Source organism: Bos javanicus, chromosome 22 (genome assembly GCF_032452875.1).
Source record: "Bos javanicus breed banteng chromosome 22, ARS-OSU_banteng_1.0, whole genome shotgun sequence".
Taxonomy (NCBI): domain Eukaryota; kingdom Metazoa; phylum Chordata; class Mammalia; order Artiodactyla; family Bovidae; genus Bos; species Bos javanicus.
The window spans coordinates 23,535,338-23,554,683 of NC_083889.1; the positions used below are offsets into that span (position 1 = coordinate 23,535,338).

At 38.7% G+C, this 19,346-nt stretch overlaps 1 protein-coding gene across 3 annotated transcripts in view; it reads right to left on the minus strand.

Moving 5' to 3' along the window:
• The window catches only part of CNTN4 (contactin 4), a 1,026,926-nt gene that overhangs the window by 264,721 nt on the left and 742,859 nt on the right, over positions 1 to 19,346 (minus strand). For all 3 annotated transcript variants that reach the window (XM_061396381.1, XM_061396379.1, XM_061396380.1), the window contains one exon: positions 3,110 to 3,205. In XM_061396381.1, coding sequence (XP_061252365.1) covers positions 3,110 to 3,205 — 96 coding nt within the window. The remainder of the gene's footprint in view (positions 1 to 3,109; positions 3,206 to 19,346) is intronic.

The following is a 19,346-nucleotide window of genomic DNA, read 5'->3' on the forward strand; positions in this document are numbered from 1 at the left end:
GGCCCATGGACCACATTTTGAGGAGTGAGGATCTTGGTGACATATAAAAGGAAGGTGGAAACAAAAACCTCCCTTGGTGAACAGTTCATGGGGATTTCACCCGTGAATAATCTGGTAATTCCTAGTATGCTAGGAGGAAGAATCTCAAAGCACCTCACTTCTGTTCCTATTTAATGAGCAGTTGGTTAAAGATCATGAATTCCTGCTGTCAAATGATCTGGGAGTTGATGGAAAGCAAGGTGAAAATTTTGAATCTCCTAAAACTCTATTTCTAATGTGAAGAAGCATCACAGACAACCTCATCATCCACAGCAATTTCTATTTTTTTGGTGTTCAGGTTAAGATTTAATAGTACTGTCTATGCAATGACATCACATCTGAATTTGTACCTATTAACCAAGAGATGTCAAAGATGCTATGAATGGTGATTGGTAGAGCATTGGAAATACCTGCTGACTGAAAAGCTTTTCAAAGTAGATTAATTGCTGTTCATTTCTGTGGTACCCTAAGAAGGTCTGACACTGCACAGCTTTTGAAATAGGACATACAGCATCCTTTACAATGGATTTCATGCCATTACCCAGTATCCCACTGATATAATAAAAGGCTGACTCATTTCCTTTCCTCTGCATGATCTGTTACAATAGAAACTGGGATACCATATGCTGGGCCGCTCAGTATGGCCAGCGGCTCTTGGTGATGCTGCCAGCTTTAAGGTAATCATAGCCTAGAAAAGCAATGAGAGAATCACTGCTGGACAGTTTGCATTGGGGGGTTTTGAGTAATTGGGGCGATTTCATCAGATAATCGTTGATCCCACTGCCCCAAACTGATGGATGTCTGCGATGGTCTCATATAACCTTCAAGACCCACTTGGTTGTTGTCTCGCAAATTCCCTTGCCTTGCCCGCTTTGCCCACAGTATTACTGAGCTCACAGTTTCTAATACAGCCCATAATGAGAATATTTATTTCCTTGTCTTTTGCCATCAAGACTGTCAGGAATGTCAGCACAGCTCAAGAAACTGGATTTCAGAGCTGCTGACTGCTGCCAGCAGAGACAAGCAAATTTCAATGAATGTCTACAGAAATTTTTAATATATTTCTCAGTGGGAAGGGGAGAGTATTCAGGTGCCTCATTGCGGAGAAGCACAGCAGCACTTCGTGTGTTTTGCCTTTCCTAAAGATATCAGTATACCAGGAGGTAGTGAGGTATTTTTTTTTTCTCAATATGCTACTCGATTAATTTTCAGAGTTGCTGCCATGTTGTGAAAGCTTAACACTGTGAAGGTAGCCTGCAGAAGAAATTAGCAAAATCTTCCATTCTTATTTTGATCAGATTTTGTACTAAGAGACCTCTTAGTGTGAATGAACATCACTTTAAATATATGTCCAGTTAACTGTTTTCCTCATATAAAGGACAGGATTCCAGCAATGCAAATATAGCTTATAGACATATTTAGTCTTTATTTAGCTATTATTATGTAGTGATAGAACTAAAAAGGATCCGAGAGATTTATTTTAATCTCTTCATTTAGAGATTAATGAGTGTTGCATAGATAATTTGAACATAGTAGTCCAATATCTAATAATGATCTGAAACAGATCCAGGACCAGAACTCATGGCCTGGACTCCACATTTAATGGTTCTCATACTAACTTGGAGAGAAAAGGAAGTCCTAAAGAATAAACCCATTTCTTCAGAACACAAACTCCTGAAATCTAATCTGGATTCTCTGCTGGTTTCTGAAAACCAGAAACCCTAACAATTCTATACCCTCCATCGAGACTTGGAGGGGTGCCTGCCTCTTCCACCTGCTTTTGTATTCTTCAGGCCTGAAATGCAAGCGTTGCAGCTGTTTTGCTATTAAATAATTGTTATTTGCTGCTAAAAATGTTAGCTGGGGCATTAGGCGTGAAGGAAAAATTGAAACTTTTGAAGAGAGGACAAAAATAAAATAATGTTTTCAAATTCTCAGTTTAAAATATTTTCTTTTTCAGTCATGAGTAATGCCAAATGGAAAATTAAGGTAATAACAAGGAGGGCAGATATCAAACTTTACCCAGGAAGACCACAAATGGAGTTTATCAGTCTTGTCAACACAAACTGTCATGGAATCCTAATAAATATCACTAACTATTAAGCAGTCAGATTCCCCTTTCAGTCATCATTAGTCCTTTTAGTAGACACTGCAAGTTGCCTACACAGCATTTCTCCATATTCTCCCTTATTCAAAATTATGACTTCTTTTAGGGCCATCCCGCATCTGTATAAAATACTTGAGTTTTCCCTTTTGCCACTGGGGTGATCAATGCAATATACATACAAGTCCTTGGGCAAAGCAAACCTTCTATAATACAAAGTCAATTTACAATGGAGAGACACCTGACAATTGTCCCAGCCTCTTCTCATTTTTACCTTGGAGCATTGCAAACTTGGTGCCTTAGCCATGCCCCGCCCCCTGCTTCACGCCCCATTCCCAACTCCCCCCAGTCCATTATAAACTTCAGAGAAGAATCAGAGAAAGGGCTTGAGTCCTGGTAGATACGCCTAAGAAGTAGTGCTAACTTTACACTATATAACTTTGGAAGTCTTGTGTGTGTGAGGATAGCACAAACGTAAGTCCATGGAAGCCAGTGTTAGCTTTGTTTTCAGGGACCTGCAAACAAATGCATTCCTAATCTAGTCACTATGTGTGCTCAAAACATCACCCTGGTTCTGTGGTGAACGGACTTCGGTCCTGGGTCTGATCCCTTCACAGACCCACAGTGAGATGAAATGAAGCAAGGCTGTCCTTTAATACAACCAAGTTGGCAGCAGTGCTGGCAATTTACCTACGTGGTTTTAACAAGCAATAGGATTCTGATTTTGATTGACTCAGGTGTCTTTCCCCTTGTGCCAGGTAGACAGCAGCAGGATAGATCATTTGCACAATCTGATATTTTCTTATCCTAATTTTGGGAGGTACTGCCAACGATGCTTCCTCCACACAGAGGGACTTTGGGAATCTCTACAAATGACACTGTCCCCCAAGCTGATGCTCATGGGAGAACGATCAGCAAGCAAAATAGCAACCAGTGAAGTGTGCACATTTTGGTGCACTCAGTTACCTCCAGAATGGGCTGGTGGGCCGCACAGCAGTACCATCCCCTGACCTTGGCGGACAGACACAGTGCTTCTTGTTCTTGGCTTAAAGTTTTCAAGATCTGTTGGGAGAAATAAAGGAAAAGAGGTTTAAAATTTAACGCATTATCAGAAGGTAACATTACTTCAAAAAGAATGTAAGAGTCTTTACAGCACCCAGATTGGGGAAATTCAACTTAAACTTTTTCTGTGTTATTGTCCCATCCACCTAGATTTTATAGATTTTATAGCTAGACTGTAAGGTAGCCACTTGGCATATGTCCTTATTTAGATAAAAAAACAGTTTACATCAAATAAAATTTATAAGTTCAGTTCCTTAGTCACACTGGCTGCATCTTAAGCGCTCAAGGGCTACACACAGTCAGTGGTTTCTACACTGGACAGTAGACAGAGAGAGCGTGTATATACTGCTGAAAGCTTCACTAGTACATGTCTGCCTGGAGACACCAAGGCTTAAATGGGCTAAGTGACCTCCCCAGCTTCTATCTGTAATTAACTATATCATAATCAGGATGGCAAATTTGCGTTTTCTGATAGTCAGTTGCTCACTTCACAAACCATTTCATTGTATGCAGTTATATTTCTTACTCTATGTGTATCTAGAATATGACTCTCTGTGTCGACACACACACACACTACATACAGTGGGTAAGTAGGCATTTATATACATATTTACAATTGTTTCAGTGTTCCTGGGTATTTTAAAATATTTACAGGGCAATGACCAAGGTTCTATTTGGAATAAAATTTCCCTTTCTCAAGGAGGTCAAATTTGGTTAGAGAGTTAAGACATTACAAGCCTAAATAGTGCGGCTAGAGTCAGTAAATATAGTTACCAATAAAAATGAGTTAATATAAAAAATATGTCTAATAAAGTGAGATACTGTTGTTAAAAATATTTTTTTCTTTCATCTTTTCAAACATAAATCCTCTCAACAACAATTGTTTTAAGTGCTATTTCTTTTCTTTTCTTTTTGGTCTAAAACATTTCATGCAGTAACCTATTTCTGGATTTGAGGATTCTTCTAAGCCAGGTCTGTTCTGTAGGGCTATAAGCCCTGTATCCATGCAGATCAAACTTCAGTCATATTTATTGACTATTTCCTCCATGCAGGCTATTTTGGCAAGTATTTTATGGTGATTACCTCAAGTTATCCTAACAATAAGAACATGAGTTAAGTTCGATTATGTTTCCATTTTACAGACTAGAAAAGAGAGGCACTAACATTTTTTAAAGGGTAGGTATAACATCAGGAAGTAATGGAGCTAGGAAATAAATCTGGATAGCCTTTCTGGAGTTAAAAGTGGGATGTTTCCGCACTCAGGCTTGGTTTTAGGGGTTGCTCACAATGTTAAAGTAATTTATGCACATACATGTCTTAATTACCAGCTTCTTCTGGTATTAGGCAAATTTAATGCTCATACATTATTGTTTTTTTTTATCAGTTTAGTATATAAAAATCTGGTTGCCAGCTCAGGACACAGATGATATGAGAAGATCGCTTCTGTCCTGTAAGGACTCAAAAGTTTAGTGGGCAGGCCTAACAGATGACATCTAACTGTGGGAACCCAAGACTGCTGAACTTGAGGTGTGCAGAGGGCCACCTGGAGGACATGCATGTACTTAGTGCAAAACAAAACATGACCACGATTTAAGTTACATTTCTCTACTATCTGACCCACTAGGGAAGCCCCAATTTAAGTTACATTTCTCATGTAATAAAATTATTTTTACTAGGTGAGGCTAGAACATGATTTTTTTTCTTTTCTTTAAAGGAATAGTTTGAGAAGCCTTCAAAATCAAACTACCGATTAAAAGAAAAAAAACTTCATTATGGCATTTATATTGTAAACCATTATCCCTAAAAATGGCACTGAATCATCGAAATTATTGCTTCTGCATACAGGTTCTTAAAATAAGTCATCTATGTTTTAGCATAAATGTCTTGTCCAATCTCCAGAGTTGCATGAAAAATTAAGAGCTGATGGGTAACAGAGATCAAATCTTATCCAGGCAAAATCCACCTTGATTCTAACTAGAGGAAGAACATTAAGAAATGGGAGGGGAAGAAAATAAAAAATATATGTGATGATTTTTTTAAACCGTTCTTGTGAAATGAAAGTAGCTCAGTCAAGTCCGACTCATTGCATGGACTCTATACAATCCATGGAATTCTCTAGGCCAGAATACTGGAGTGGGTAGCCTTTTCCTTCTCCAGGGGATCTTCCCACCCTGAGGATTGAACCCAGATCTCCCACACTGAGGGAGATTCTTTACCAGCTGAGCCACAAGGGAAGCTCTTAAACTGTTCTTATTGAGTTTAAAAGGGACTTCCCTTGTAGCTAAAACTGTATTCCTGTTTCTTCATTTATAGTTTATGAATCCATGAAGTTCCACAGCATTTGGACAGTTAGAAAAATCACATTAATCTGGTATTTGAGAAAATATTTAGATAAGATTCTTAGCAGTTAACTGAAATAGATTCCAGATGGTAAATACAATGAATGGAAAGATTGCATTTGGACAGATCTGAGTTTGAAAATCACCTCTGCCATACAGTACGTAAGGATTAATTTTCTCATAAATAACACGAGAGTAAATGTGATTTATTTTAGAATAGGAATGATGGGAAAAGATTAAATGAGTATTAATCATATTTGAAAAGCACAAAGCCTTTCATGCTCCAAGTCTGGGGCTTACTATTTATTTGTTCTGTCCACTTCAGAATACTGTAATCCAGTGGCAAATCATATCTCGATTACTCCATTGAGAAAGGGTTTTGAAACAATCCTGGTAGACCAGTGGTTAAGAATCTGCCTGCCAATGTAGGGGACATGGGTTTGATTCTTGGTCCAGGAAGATTCCACATGCCACGGAGCAACAAAGCCTGAACACAACTACTGAGCCCGTGCTCTAGAGTCCATACTCCACAAGAAACCACTGCAATGAGAAGCTGATGAAATGCAATGAGCCCCTGCTCACCACAACTAGAGAAAGCCAGGGCACAGCAATGAAGACCCAGTACAGCAAAAAGTAAACACATACTTTTCTAAAACAGGGTTTTGAATAACAAATGCACTCCAGGGAGAGTTGAAGAGGCTACTCAAAGTCCACCATATTTATGCACATGTTTAAGAAAACGCTGCCTGTTTATTATGGCTCTGTTCACTTATAACTATCCATTTAGATCCTAATTGCTAGCAGAATGATAATTTTCCAAATTAAAGAACTATGTCTGTGAATATGCAGTTTTTTGAAATTTGGACATGGCCAGGCCTTTCCCGGAAATATTCCCGTATATTTTATCTGAGCATCATTTTATCTACAAAGACTTGGTACTAGATAATGTTCAGAGCAACAAGCATTCCAAGTTAGTTAGAATACTTTATAATGTTCTATTACCATGACTGCAACACTAATAGCAATGATTGCATCTACTTGCAAAAATGTATTGAGGTCTGCTAAGAACTTTTTCCCCAGATCTCACTTAATTCCATTATAGATTTAATTCCCAATTAGCAGGTGCTATAACTGTAGTTCAGAGAAGTTCTTCACACACTGAGAAAGTGGCCAGAAGAATACAAACTCATCTTCCTCTCTCCAAAGCCATTGCTACCAAGTACCAGAATCGATCACTTCCCAACTTCCTCCCTGACTTAGTGAAGCCAGTGGGAACGAGCATTCAAACTAGTTACCTGATATACTAGGGACAAAAAAAAGTTCAGTGGAATGAATGAATTTTTGCTCCTCAGGGAGTATGTAAGAAAATCCACATTTCAATGCACAAAGCAACGAGTTGGTACATTTGATTTCCAATTTCTATTCCTTTGCTTTTCCTTGTGGATGAGCACTTGATGAGGGGATTTTAAACATCAGGTGCAGAGGATGAAGTGGAACAGGAGAAAACAATCAGAAACCACTGTATTAAAAAGTAGGATTGCTACACAGTAAAGGAGGTAGCTGAACAATGACACTTGGGTGATAGACCTTTCAGCTCTGTGCCGCTAGTTACTAAAGATACGGGTGAATAAACAATGCATACATATGACAAAGAATTAATATCCATGTACCATGGTTTCTGAAAATAAGAATTTTTTCCAGCTTTGAATATGGTTCTTTGACAAGTGAATTATATACCTTAAAAAACCAAATGGAGTGGCCATACATTTAGATGTTGATTTCATTCATCACCATTTTATATAAATTTTTTTTCCAGAAATCACAGGCTAAAAATGCATAATTTCATGGCATCTGTGTTTTCCTATCATACTTTTTTCTGTGAAAACAACTGTTTTTTATTCTCCTGTAGGATATACTATTAGCACTTTATTTTTACATGAGGTTTTAAAAAATATGCTATTATAGTACTTGAAATGTGTAGCTCATTGATAGCATAGAGGAAGTACTTTAACAGCTAAATTCCTTGAGGAGTAAACGTATACATGTAGCTGCAACATGAGATAAATAATAAAAGCCTTAATATTTGAAAACATTTAGAATTCAGGCTGCAAAGTAAATCAGAGAGTGAGGGGGAAATATCTCCAGATATTTACTGTTTGGAAAGTTATTTAACGTTTAGAGCAGGAGATGAAGTAGTATGTATATAAAAAAAAAAAATAACAAAAACAAAAAACACTGGACGGGACTAAAGAAAACAAAATCAAGGATCCAACATGTTTTTTGAGAAATAGTAACAAATAAGGAAGAGTAACTTTTTTAAGAAGGGACTGCCTATCACACATATGAAGAAAGCTGAGCGCCGAAGAATTGATGCTTTTGAACTGTGGTGTTGGAGAAGACTCTTGAGAGTCCCTTGGACTGCAAGGAGATCCGACCAGTCCATCCTAAAGGAGATCAGCCCTGGGTGTTCTTTGGAGGGAATGATGCAAAGCTGAAACTCCAGTACTTTGGCCACCTCATGCGAAGAGTTGACTCATTGGAAAAGACTCTGATGCTGGGAGGGATTGGGGGCAGGAGGAGAAGGGGACGACAGAGGATGAGACGGCTGGATGGCATCACCGACTCCATGGACGTGAGTCTGAGTGAACTCCAGGAGTTTGTGATGGACAGGGAGGCCTGGCGTGCTGCAGTTCATGGGGTTCCAAAGAGTCAGACACGACTTAGCAACTGAAGTATCACGCATATGAACAGAAAGACTTAAAGCCATCCATAGGGTAGGACCACCCACAGAAGAGCATAAGTTTAGTTTTAAAATGACGAGGAAAGATTAATGATAGTAGCATACAATATGGTTTATCAAGAATCCACAGAGGAGCAGAAGAAAAGTAAAGTGGAAAAATGTACAGTGAACCATGTAAGTAACATACATATTTTTAATGCATATATCATTATTAATAATAATTATATTATTATAATTATTGCTTACTCCAATTTTGAAAGAAGCAATCGATAAAAAGAATCAATGTCAGCTTGGGAAAATGGTCAAGGGATACATTTGTTTTGAATATAATTCCCATAATGATGATTGTGCCATTTATTTCAAAATGAAGTATTTTGGGGATATAGCTTTAAAAACAAGTCGTCATGTAGCATATTTAAAATTGTGTCTTGACTCTGTCACTTGCCCCTTGAACGTCTTACATGTGTGGCTGCACATCTGCATGGCTTCCTGGATGACTGGGACTAAGACTGATAGTAAGTCAAACTTTACAGAAACCTTATGAATTGCAAAGTCCCATTTTTGACATCCTTTCCACGCAAAAAGAAGGAAGAAACCATTAGTGAGACTGGCTTGGTTGACCTGGTCTACCTGTGAGAGTGTATTTAGCAAGCGAAGAGTTACTGCATGGTTTAACACATTGGCTCTGGAGTCAGGAGGACCTGAGCACAGACTCGGCTCTTTCAACTCTTCAGCTATATGATGTAGGTGAATTAACTTCAGTTTCTTCATTTTGAATATCAGGACAATAATTCCTATCTCACAGCACTCTTTAGAGACTAAGATTATGAATGTAAAGCACTTAACACAATAACTGGCCCACAGTCAGTGGTCTATGGATGTTTGCACTAGCATTCTCATTTCTCAGCATCACAGGAAGGTCCACAGAAAGGGAAACGTGGGTGACCGAGTGATTCCACCTTTCACCAGATAAAGTAACAGTAGAGTAGGTAGGTCAATCACACTGTGCAAAATAAGCTAAGACTTAAAATACCTCTTCTTTGGCTGGTCTGTTTTCAACTCTAGACTGGTGCTGAAGTGAGCCAGATACCTTATATTTTCAAGTACATGGATTATATTCTTCATGTGACTTACAATGAAGATATACTCACATACACTGAATTCAGATAATTTTCCTTAAAGAACTTCCTATGATGATACATTCTGAGACAGGTAGTGTTATCTTTTCATGCTAAGTTTGGAAATACCATTTTCCAAACACTAAAAACTAATGTTTGTGTACCTTTTTAAAGGGTACAAAATATTGTCATTTTAAAACAGAAATAAAAGATGACACATTATGCTATTTGCTGGCCATATAAATTTACTCATTGAGCTTAAAATTTTAGGGGTTTACACTGCACACCAGTTGAAAATAGGATGGATGAAAATGGAAATTGAATGCAGATAGACAGACAGATATGCTTGTCAGTATCTTGTTTTTCCTGATGTCATTAATTTTTCTATTTGTTCAGCCAACCTTCAGCAAATATTTTTTGAGTTCTTCTTTTGTTCCAAGTATTGGTGTCTGCCATTTTCTCTCTCCAACAACTAAGTAAAACAATCAAAAATATGTATAATATATGCTGAAGATTTGATATTAAATAACCTCATTTGTTGGCAGCTTAAAGGAAGGTACCAAAATCTGATTCTGGGTAGTGGTTTGACATTGAGAAGAAAAGCAAATCTCTTTCCGAGAGACCTTTGTATAGATAACAAAGAACCTTATTAATATTCCTAAGTTAATGTATACTCATTTTACAAATGACTCAGCCATAGAAATAGCTCATGACAGTTCTTTCATAGCCCAAGGCTACTGCTATGGACATTACTATGAAAATCCTTAGAGCACTTGTTTCAAAGTTAAAAATGAAAACTAGAGGGTGCTCTCTCAGGGGCTGATTCCAACCCTCACAATGTACTCCCTCCAAATATCTGAATTTTATTCTCACTCTCATTAGCCATAGCAGATGAAAGTCTATAATTTAGGGATTACTTTGGGATTATAGAAATGCCATCTTAGAACCAGAAATGACTGCAAGTGTATTACCTTGCTATTAGTCACTTACAGTGAAGAATGAGTTAATTCATTAAGATTACTTCCTCTTAAATAAATAAGAGAGTACAGATTCTTTGAATATGAGTTTTGATTGACCATAAAAGAAACAAAGAAAATGTAATCTAAGAAATATTGGGGAAGGCAAAGTAGGGCTGAGAAACCTCAAAGAAGGATTAAAGACTTAAAAATACTCTTAAATTTGATTTTCTTCATAGGTGCTTTTTACTGAAAGAAACAGTTATGTATCAACAAAACTGTCTATAAACAACACTAGTTTCTCACTCAATATTATCTGTTTTATTTTTTGTAGAAGAGCTGAAAAGGAAAATGGGGACAAATACAGGATGGGAAAGATGTGTGCAGTTTGGCAAAGACAACTTTGGGATCAGCAATTCTGCATTTAGCAGGAGGTTACTCTCCTCTTTCTCTTCTTGCAACACATCTCTGCAGCACTTTTTCCTTCCAGTAACTAAACCTAGGCAAGACCTTAAAATAGCATAATCAATGTGATGTGTTAAGGAGGCTTCTGTGGGCTGATCTGGAAATTGATACAACTTGTAAATATTAACTCTTTAGGAAGAAATGTAAGTCCAATTTCAACTAGCTTATACAAAGAGCACAATTTCTCATTTGCTGTTTATTCATTCATTAAAACCGGACAACATTTCTATGAGGGAAATATTATTACTAATCCACTTTATACAAATAAATAAAATCTACATGCAAGATTACAGTTCTAGTATAAGGAAGAGTATGGATTAGAACCCAGGTTTTCTTTGACCCCCAAGTTCTCTATTCCATATTGAATTAAACATCAGGAATGAAACCAATACTTGCTGATATTCCAACTGACTATTTGAGACTTTTAACTTTTTCACCCCTCTGCTGTTATTTTCTTGACTTTACAAGAAAATAAAGGTTGTTTTGCTGCCCCTTTTTCTCTAAGTGTGTGGCTATCCTGATAGCTATTTTTATTTCTTACTTTGGAGTTTTTCTTTCCTCATTTCTTTGACATGCTCTATTTTATCTAGATTTCCATGCTATTTAAGAAGCCTAAGAACAACCCAATTTAAGCCGCTTAAATTTCCCTGCGTGTTCCATACAAGTACGCACCTACCGACCTCATGAGGTTGCTGTGATGAGTACAACCTGGCATCGTAAGTACTGTTGTTCTCCTTCAGAGACAGGTGCCCTAAAACACAAGCTATTTTTATAGCATTTTTCTCTACAGGAGCTCATCTCTTTTTCGCATATCATCCTGACTCAGGAGTGTTAATGGTTAGGCAGCTGCATTCTCTATCTTTGGTTTCATACTTACACAACACAAAGAGCAACAAAAATTTCCAGAACAGCATCTGGCCTAGTAAATTTCAGAGCAAAATACAGACTCTTTACTGAGCTCTACAATGACCTTTAGGGATCTGGTCCCTATCCAGACCCCCAGTTTCAGCCTCTGCTATGTTCCCCCTTTTTATTTATATGGTAACAACCACGTTTTGCTTTCTGTTCTTCAACATCTTAAGGCTAATCCTATTTCAGGACCTCTGAACTTGCTGCTATTGTCTTGGATGCTCTCTACCCATCTTTTGGCTCAATAATGCTCATTCTCTAGGACTCAACTCAAATGTCACCTCCTCAGAGGAGCCTTCCCTGACTGTTTTATGTGACATAGCCCTCCAACCCAGTTCCACTCTCCATCACATCACCTCTTTATTCTGTCTTTCATAGTAATCATCACCAGCATCTGCAATTACTTTGTTCATTAATATACTGTTTGGTTTACAGTCCCACCTACCCCTCCTCCCCCGCCCCACAAAAAGAAATAATAATAAGGCTCAATAGTGGCAGGAATCTTTACAGTCTTTATCAGGCTACATGCTATATGCACAGTGCCTAAAGCATGTCTGACACAGATGGGGTACTTAGTATCTGTCGAGCACCATTCTCTATCATGTTTCACACACTGAGCTGGTATGCAGGAGATGTGCTGGAGTAGGGTGAATCTTCTTGTATTTGTCCACACGACACACCATCTTACAGCATCCTGGCTATGGAAGGACCTTTGTGTGCTTAATGACCAGGGATGCTCTACAGATAACTTTGAGAAAAGGTCTTTAATCAACGGCGCTAAGCCACCTACGCTGCCTTAAAATGAAAGCCTAGAGACACCCTAAGACAGGAATACAATCAGCATATGAAACAAATGCACTGCTTGACCAAAAACAAGAAACATCCTCTCACCCACTGACACCTGCCCAAAGGAATACTTGAGATGAGGAAAACATGAAAGCACATTATACAGACCGCATGGGCCTGTTGGTCTTTGTAATCAGGACTGTTATTAGATAGTGGGGATATAGCCTACAATTATCTGTTCTTCATCTAGTGTGGCAGTGCTTTCACTTGACAGACTTATCATTACAGTTCCTTTTTTTTTTTTTTTTTGATCATTATAGTTTTGGCATAAAGAAACATGAATCTCCATTTTGAACTTCTACTTTATGGGCTTTCATTCTCCCCTCTGAAAATTAAAATTAGCAAGTTGTAATTCACTGTCCGAGTCTTCCTAATAAACGAGCAACCCTAGAGGGCAAGTCAGAGATGCCCAAGTAACAGAATAAATATTCTCAGAAGAAATGCTGAAAAGGCACTGTATCAAGAGGCCATCATAAAGGCACTAATCTACAGGAAAAACCTTGGGGTGAACTAGATGAAGATATACAGGCCACTGGTCATGATAAAAATCCAGAGGCCACAATTCTACCAGCCACACTATCGATCATGAAGAACCTCACTTTAAAGTGAAGAGAAATGGCTTCACCTCTGACTTCTTCATTCCATTTATTTTCTTTTACTAAGTTCTCAGGGGTACAAGCCTGAGCAGTGAGATGGCTACCAAATTTGCCTAACGCTTTGGGGCAGTGGGTAATAATCTCTGAAGGAAGAGAGGCAGTTTCTCCTTGCTTGATCATAAATAAAACCAGGAAGACACTCATATCGTTAAACTGTCTCTTGCACGTGTGTTCAACTGCTTAGTCGTGTCCAACTCTTGTGACCCCATGGACTTAGCCTGGCAGGCTCCTCTGTCCATGGGACTTCCTAGGCAAGAATATTGGAATGGGTTGCCATTACCTTTTTCAGGGGATCTTCATGATCTAGGGATCGAGCCTGAATCTCCAGTGTCCCCTGCATCAGCAGGCAGATTCTTTATCACTGAGCCATCTGGGAAGTCCAAATTGTATCTTAATTCTATTAAAAAAATAGACATTTTCCCCGAGCAGCCTGGGAGGAACTTACTCTATTAACTTTAAAGGGCGAGGTAAACTTTATCAGTACTTCCTGATACCCGTGCTCTGCAGAAAGTTTTGCTCTCAAAACAAATAGAAGACTCCTCACTATACACTCAGTTTTGGACTTCTGAAATAATTAAATAGGGATTGGTCACTCATAAAAGAAAATGCCAGTCATGCTTAAATTCACTGCTCCTAAGAAATTGGACACACTTTGCTCAGTTAAGTCCAGTTGCTCAGTCGTGTCTGATTCTTTGAGACCCCATGAACTGCAGCATGCCAGGCCTCCCTGTCCATCACCAATTCCGGGAGTCCACCCAAACCCATGTCTATCGAGTCAGTGATGCCATCCAACCATCTCATCCTCTGCCGTCCCCTTCTCCTCCTGCCCTCAATCCCTCCCAGCATCAGGGTCTTTTCAAATGAGTCAGCTCTACGCATCAGGTGGCCAAAGTATTGAAGTTTCAGCTTCAGCATCAGTCCTTCCAATGAACACTCAGGACTGATTTCCTTTAGGATGGACTGGATGGATCTCCTTGCAGTCCAAGGGACTCTCAAGAGTCTTCTCCAACACCACAGTTCAAAAGCATCAATTCTTTGGTGCTCAGCTATACAACTATTTGGGGAAAAATCAAAGTTTTTGTAAGTAACAGCTTTGTTTAATCGCTGGTTCTTACAGGGCTATTTCTTTTCTATTTTCCTTCCCCTTCTCTGAGTATAAAACATTTCTTGGGATACTGGATGTTGAATACTGCTTAAAAATGTTTAAGGGCATAAAAAATGCTGTATATAGATGAAATTCCCAGATGAAGAGCAGCTGTTATTTATGTTGAATTTAAGTTGCTTCGGCAACTCCAACCATATATTTTTATCTCATTTAATTACAGTTTTGAAAATAAAGCCATCATCAAATACACATGCAAGCCATGTGTTTATTCATCATCTATTTAGACTATGCTATGGGGCTGTTTCACCATTCTCTTCACAGAGAGTAATTAGAGATAAAGCTTCACTGTGATAAACCTGGCAGTTTTTGGAAATGTCATCACTCAAGCCCCTTGCTTTTAAATACACCCTGGGAACTGAGAACAGATTCATTCAACACCTACACTGGGCCTCTGATGAGTGTCTATCACATGCCAGCCATGGTTTTGGGCACTGGGGTCACACCATTGAAAAACAAAACAAATCTGTCTCCTCAAAGAAGGTAAAGTGTGGGATTTTCCTGGTGGTCCAGTGGTTAAGTATGTGCCTTGCAATGCTGGAGACATAGGTTCAATCCCTGGTTGGGGAACTAAGATCCCACACTCTGCAGGGCAACTAAGCCTGTGCGCCATAATGGAAAGATCATGCGTGCCACAACTAGAAACCAACACAGCCAAATAATAACTGTTTTTTTTTCTTTTCTTAAAGAGGATAAATTAGATGAAAGGACCATAAACAAAATAAGAATAAATTATGCATAGCATCCTTGAAGGTGATAAGTGCTGTAAAAATAAGTTAGGGAAACAGGATCAGGAAGTGGCAATGAAAACTATAAAAGAGGAAGATAATAGAAAAGTAGGATCTTGCTACTTCCCATCCTGCTTCCAAATGTGGAGAAATAAATCACTGCCCCTCTGCCGACTAAGCTTTTGGCCCCCACTGAGGCTGCAGAGAACAGCTCAAAGTGCCAAGCTGTCCTGATTTAGTTTTGTACTTTCTAATTTCTAACTGAAGTTGAAGCTGCCCTAGTTCAGGTAACACCTGAGGAAACTAGTAAATAAGTGTTTTCATCTTCCACCTAAAAGTTTCAAAGAGTGCTTGGCAAAAACAAAAACAAACTTTTAGATAACTGAAGAAGCAGGAGAAACACCTGAGCAGGCATACTAAATATACACTGATTTCCTAAGGGAAGACAATTCTCCAATGAGTATTGTGATAATTTATGCTCTGCTTTAGATGTAGTTACTCTTTTCTGCCTCAGAAATCCTACAAACTCAGAGAATTTCAGAGGTGGGAAGATCTTCATGTTTGTCTTAGTCTGTTCGAGTTGCTATAACAAATATGCCACAGATGAGGTGCCTTAAACAACAGACAGTTATTTCTCACCATTCTTAACACTGAGACATGTAGGCAGATCTGGGGTCTAGTGAGAAACTGCTTCCAGGTTTGCAGGTGCCCATCCACTCACTGTGTCTTCACATGGTAGAAAGCAGAGAGAGAGAGAAAGCTCTCCACATCTCTTCTTTTAAGGGTACTGATCCATTTATGAGAACACCACCCTCATGACTTAACCACCTCCCAAAGGCTCCACCTCCTTATAATATCACTTGGTGGGTTAAAATGTCAACATATGGATTTGGGGAGGAGACATGAACATTCAGTCCATAGCACCTTCCTTTCTTCAATCTGAACTCCCTCCTTGCCCCTCCCTTCTTTTCTTCTCCTTGTCTTGTCTGGTGGGTGTTGTGGAGAATACTATGGTGAATCAAAGTCATTCCTGACCTCAAGAAGTCTACAATTTAGAGTATATAGGAATTTAAAGCACACTATTACAAGGTGCAAAGGGAAAAGTCAATGCTGTAGACTGATAGAAATAAAGCAGTATGGAAGTTGGTAAGAAGTACTTTACTGGAATGATTCATCCAGTCACCACTGCATTTGCGAGGGTGATGGACCCAGGTGTATGGATCTTGGATCTGGGTTTTAATTTAGGTCAATGTCCATGACCTGCTTCCTTTCCATCTCTGTCTCGGCCCTACTGATTCTCCCCACTTTCTCTCTACAGGTCAAAGCTCACAGACAGCACACAGCACTGCCTCACTCTACTGCAATGTGTGACTGGATTCTTATAAGAACTGTAATATTAAGTGTGTTCAGACTGGTTACTCAAACTCATCAAACCTAGACTCTGTCAACCACCGAAACTACTATTGTTCTGGTTTTCACAGGAGACAAGCTCATTATGCAGCTCGAGCCTCATCTTCAGAGTCATAATCTGCCATCTTTCCATCTTAACAATGTCACTCCTGAGGTCATTTTCTAGTTCAATGTCTCTGGGTGTGTCTCTGTCTCACAACTTTAAGGCAGGAGTTTTCAGAAGATTTCAGCATCATTCCCATTGTTATTTGCAAGAAATCCTACCACAGTTCTACAGCCTCAGTCTCACGTGGCACTTGGATTTCCACAGATTTCTTTAAAGACTGTAGATGAAGCTGTAGTTATAAGGATGCTGCACAGCATTCAGTTCTGTTCAGTTCAGCCCCTCAGTAGTGTCCAACTCTTTGCGACCCCATGGACTGCAGTACGCCAGGCTTCCCTGTCCATCACCAGCTCCTGGAGCTTGCTCAGATTCATGTTCATTGAGCTCGTGATGCCATCGAGTGTTGCACAGCATAACAAGTGATAAACCCACTTTTAAACGTCCCGGAAGCATGTGTGCGTGTGTGTAGTTGAGTGAGCTAGTGAAGGGATTACAGATTGCTGCTGAGGCAACCTGGGGCTTCAGTCATGATGCAGTGCTCACATCCTTCTTGCTCAGTTGGAAGTGTGGTACTAATTCAGAGATGGCTCTGGATTGCAGTAATAATCACAGTAATGACAGCTAAGGTTTACTGAGTGCTCACTATGTACCAGGCACTGTTTTAAGTACTTTTCAGGTATGAACTCATATAATCCTTTCAACAATACCCATGAAAAGGTACTATTGTAGTCCCTTTTATCTGTGAGGAAATTGAGGCACAGAAACTGAAATCATTCGTTCATGTTCCCACTGGTAGTAAATACTAAGGCCAGAATTCTAACCTAAGTTTGCCTGGTTCCAGATAACCTGATGTTTTTCTTTATTTAGGCTTTTTTTTTTTTTTTTTGCATGACACGTAAAGCTCATAAAAGTTCATGTACAGTGAATTATACAGAGCTTAAAGAATAATAAACTGAACACCTGTGAACCTAACACCAAGATTTACAGATGAAACACTGCCAGGAACTTTGAAGGCCCCTGTGTATTCCTCTGTGATTATTCCTCCACTACTGATTTCATCATTCTGCAATTTTCTTATGCTTTTATCATATATATATATATATATATATATATACACACACATATTCCTAAACAATCTATTGTTTAGCCTTGAATATAACATGCATTTTATAAAAAAAGGAATTGTATTAACACTAGGTATGCCTCTGAGACTTAGTATTTTTGTTTAACATTATTCCTCTGAGAGGCAATCTCAATGACATAGCTACAGTTCCTTCATCTCATTTAATACTTCCTTGTATGAATTCACCACAGTATCTATATCCTTTTTACTGTCTACAGATAGTTCTTTTTTCTACTAATTTACTATTATAAACTAAATTGCTATGAACACATGTTTCCTGGGAATATTTTCAAGAGCTTCTCTGATCTAGAGAATATTTATCCAGGAGTATAGTAAAAAAAAAAAACGTTTAAATTTACTAGTTCATAAGAGGTTTATATAATCTGTTTTCTAAAGTGGTTGGGGCAAGTTTTAATATCTTGTCAGCCTGAATGAGACTCCCTCCTGTTTCTCACTAACACCTACCATTTTAATTTTTGTCAATCTGTACCTAAATGGCAATTCATTATTTCTAATTTGCACTTTCTTCAGTTACTAATAAAGCTGTTTTTTCATGTTTACAGGCCACTCACATTTCATCATTCTTAAAAATGCCAGTTACTGTCATCTACTTAGTCATCTAGTGCATTTGTATCTTATTCTGACTGATTCATTGCAGTTCTTTACATATTGGGAACCTTGTGTTTGTCAGTTCTATTTTCACAATTATCTTTCTGCTCTATGACTTCCTTCCTTGACTCTGTTTCTAGTGCTTTTTCATGAATGGAAGTCTTCTGAATGTATCGATCTTTTCTTTATGGTGAACATCCTTAGTTTCTCACCTAAGAAACTGTTGTTGTTGTTCAGTTGCTGTCATGTCCAGATCTGTGAGACCCCATGAACTGCAGCATACCAGTCTTTCCTGTCCTTCACTATCTTCCTGAGTTTGCTCAAATTCATGTCCATTGACTCAGTGATGCCATCTAATCATCTCATCCTCTTGCCCTCAATCTTTTTCAGCATCAGGGTCTTTACCAATGAGTTGGCTCTTCGCATCAGGTGGCCAAAATACTGAAGCCTCAGCATCAGTCCTTCCAATGAATATTTAAGGTTCATTTCCTTTAGGACTGACTGGTTTGATCTCCTTGCTGTCCAAGGGACTCTCAAGAGTCTTCTCCAGCACCACAGTTGCTGCTGCTGCTGCTGCTGCTAAGTTGCTTCAGTCGTGTCTGACTTTTTGCGACTCCATAGACGGCAGTTGGAAAGCATCAATTTGGTGCTCAGCCTTCTTTATGGTCCAACTCTCACATCCATACATGATTACTGAAAATACCATAGCTTTGACTAGATGGACCTTTGTTGGCAAAGTCATGTTTCTGCTTTTCAATACACTCGGTTTGTCATAGCTGTCCTTCCAAGGAGTAAGCATCTTTTAACTGTGTGGCTGCAGTCACCATCCACATTGATTTTAGAGTCCAGGAAAATGAAATTTTACATTCCCTTCATTTTCCCCATCTACTTGCCATAAGAAACTGTACTTTATCTGAAAGTCATAAAGACTATGACTTTAGTCTCTGTTGTTTTGGTTTTTAAAATGATTAAAGTTT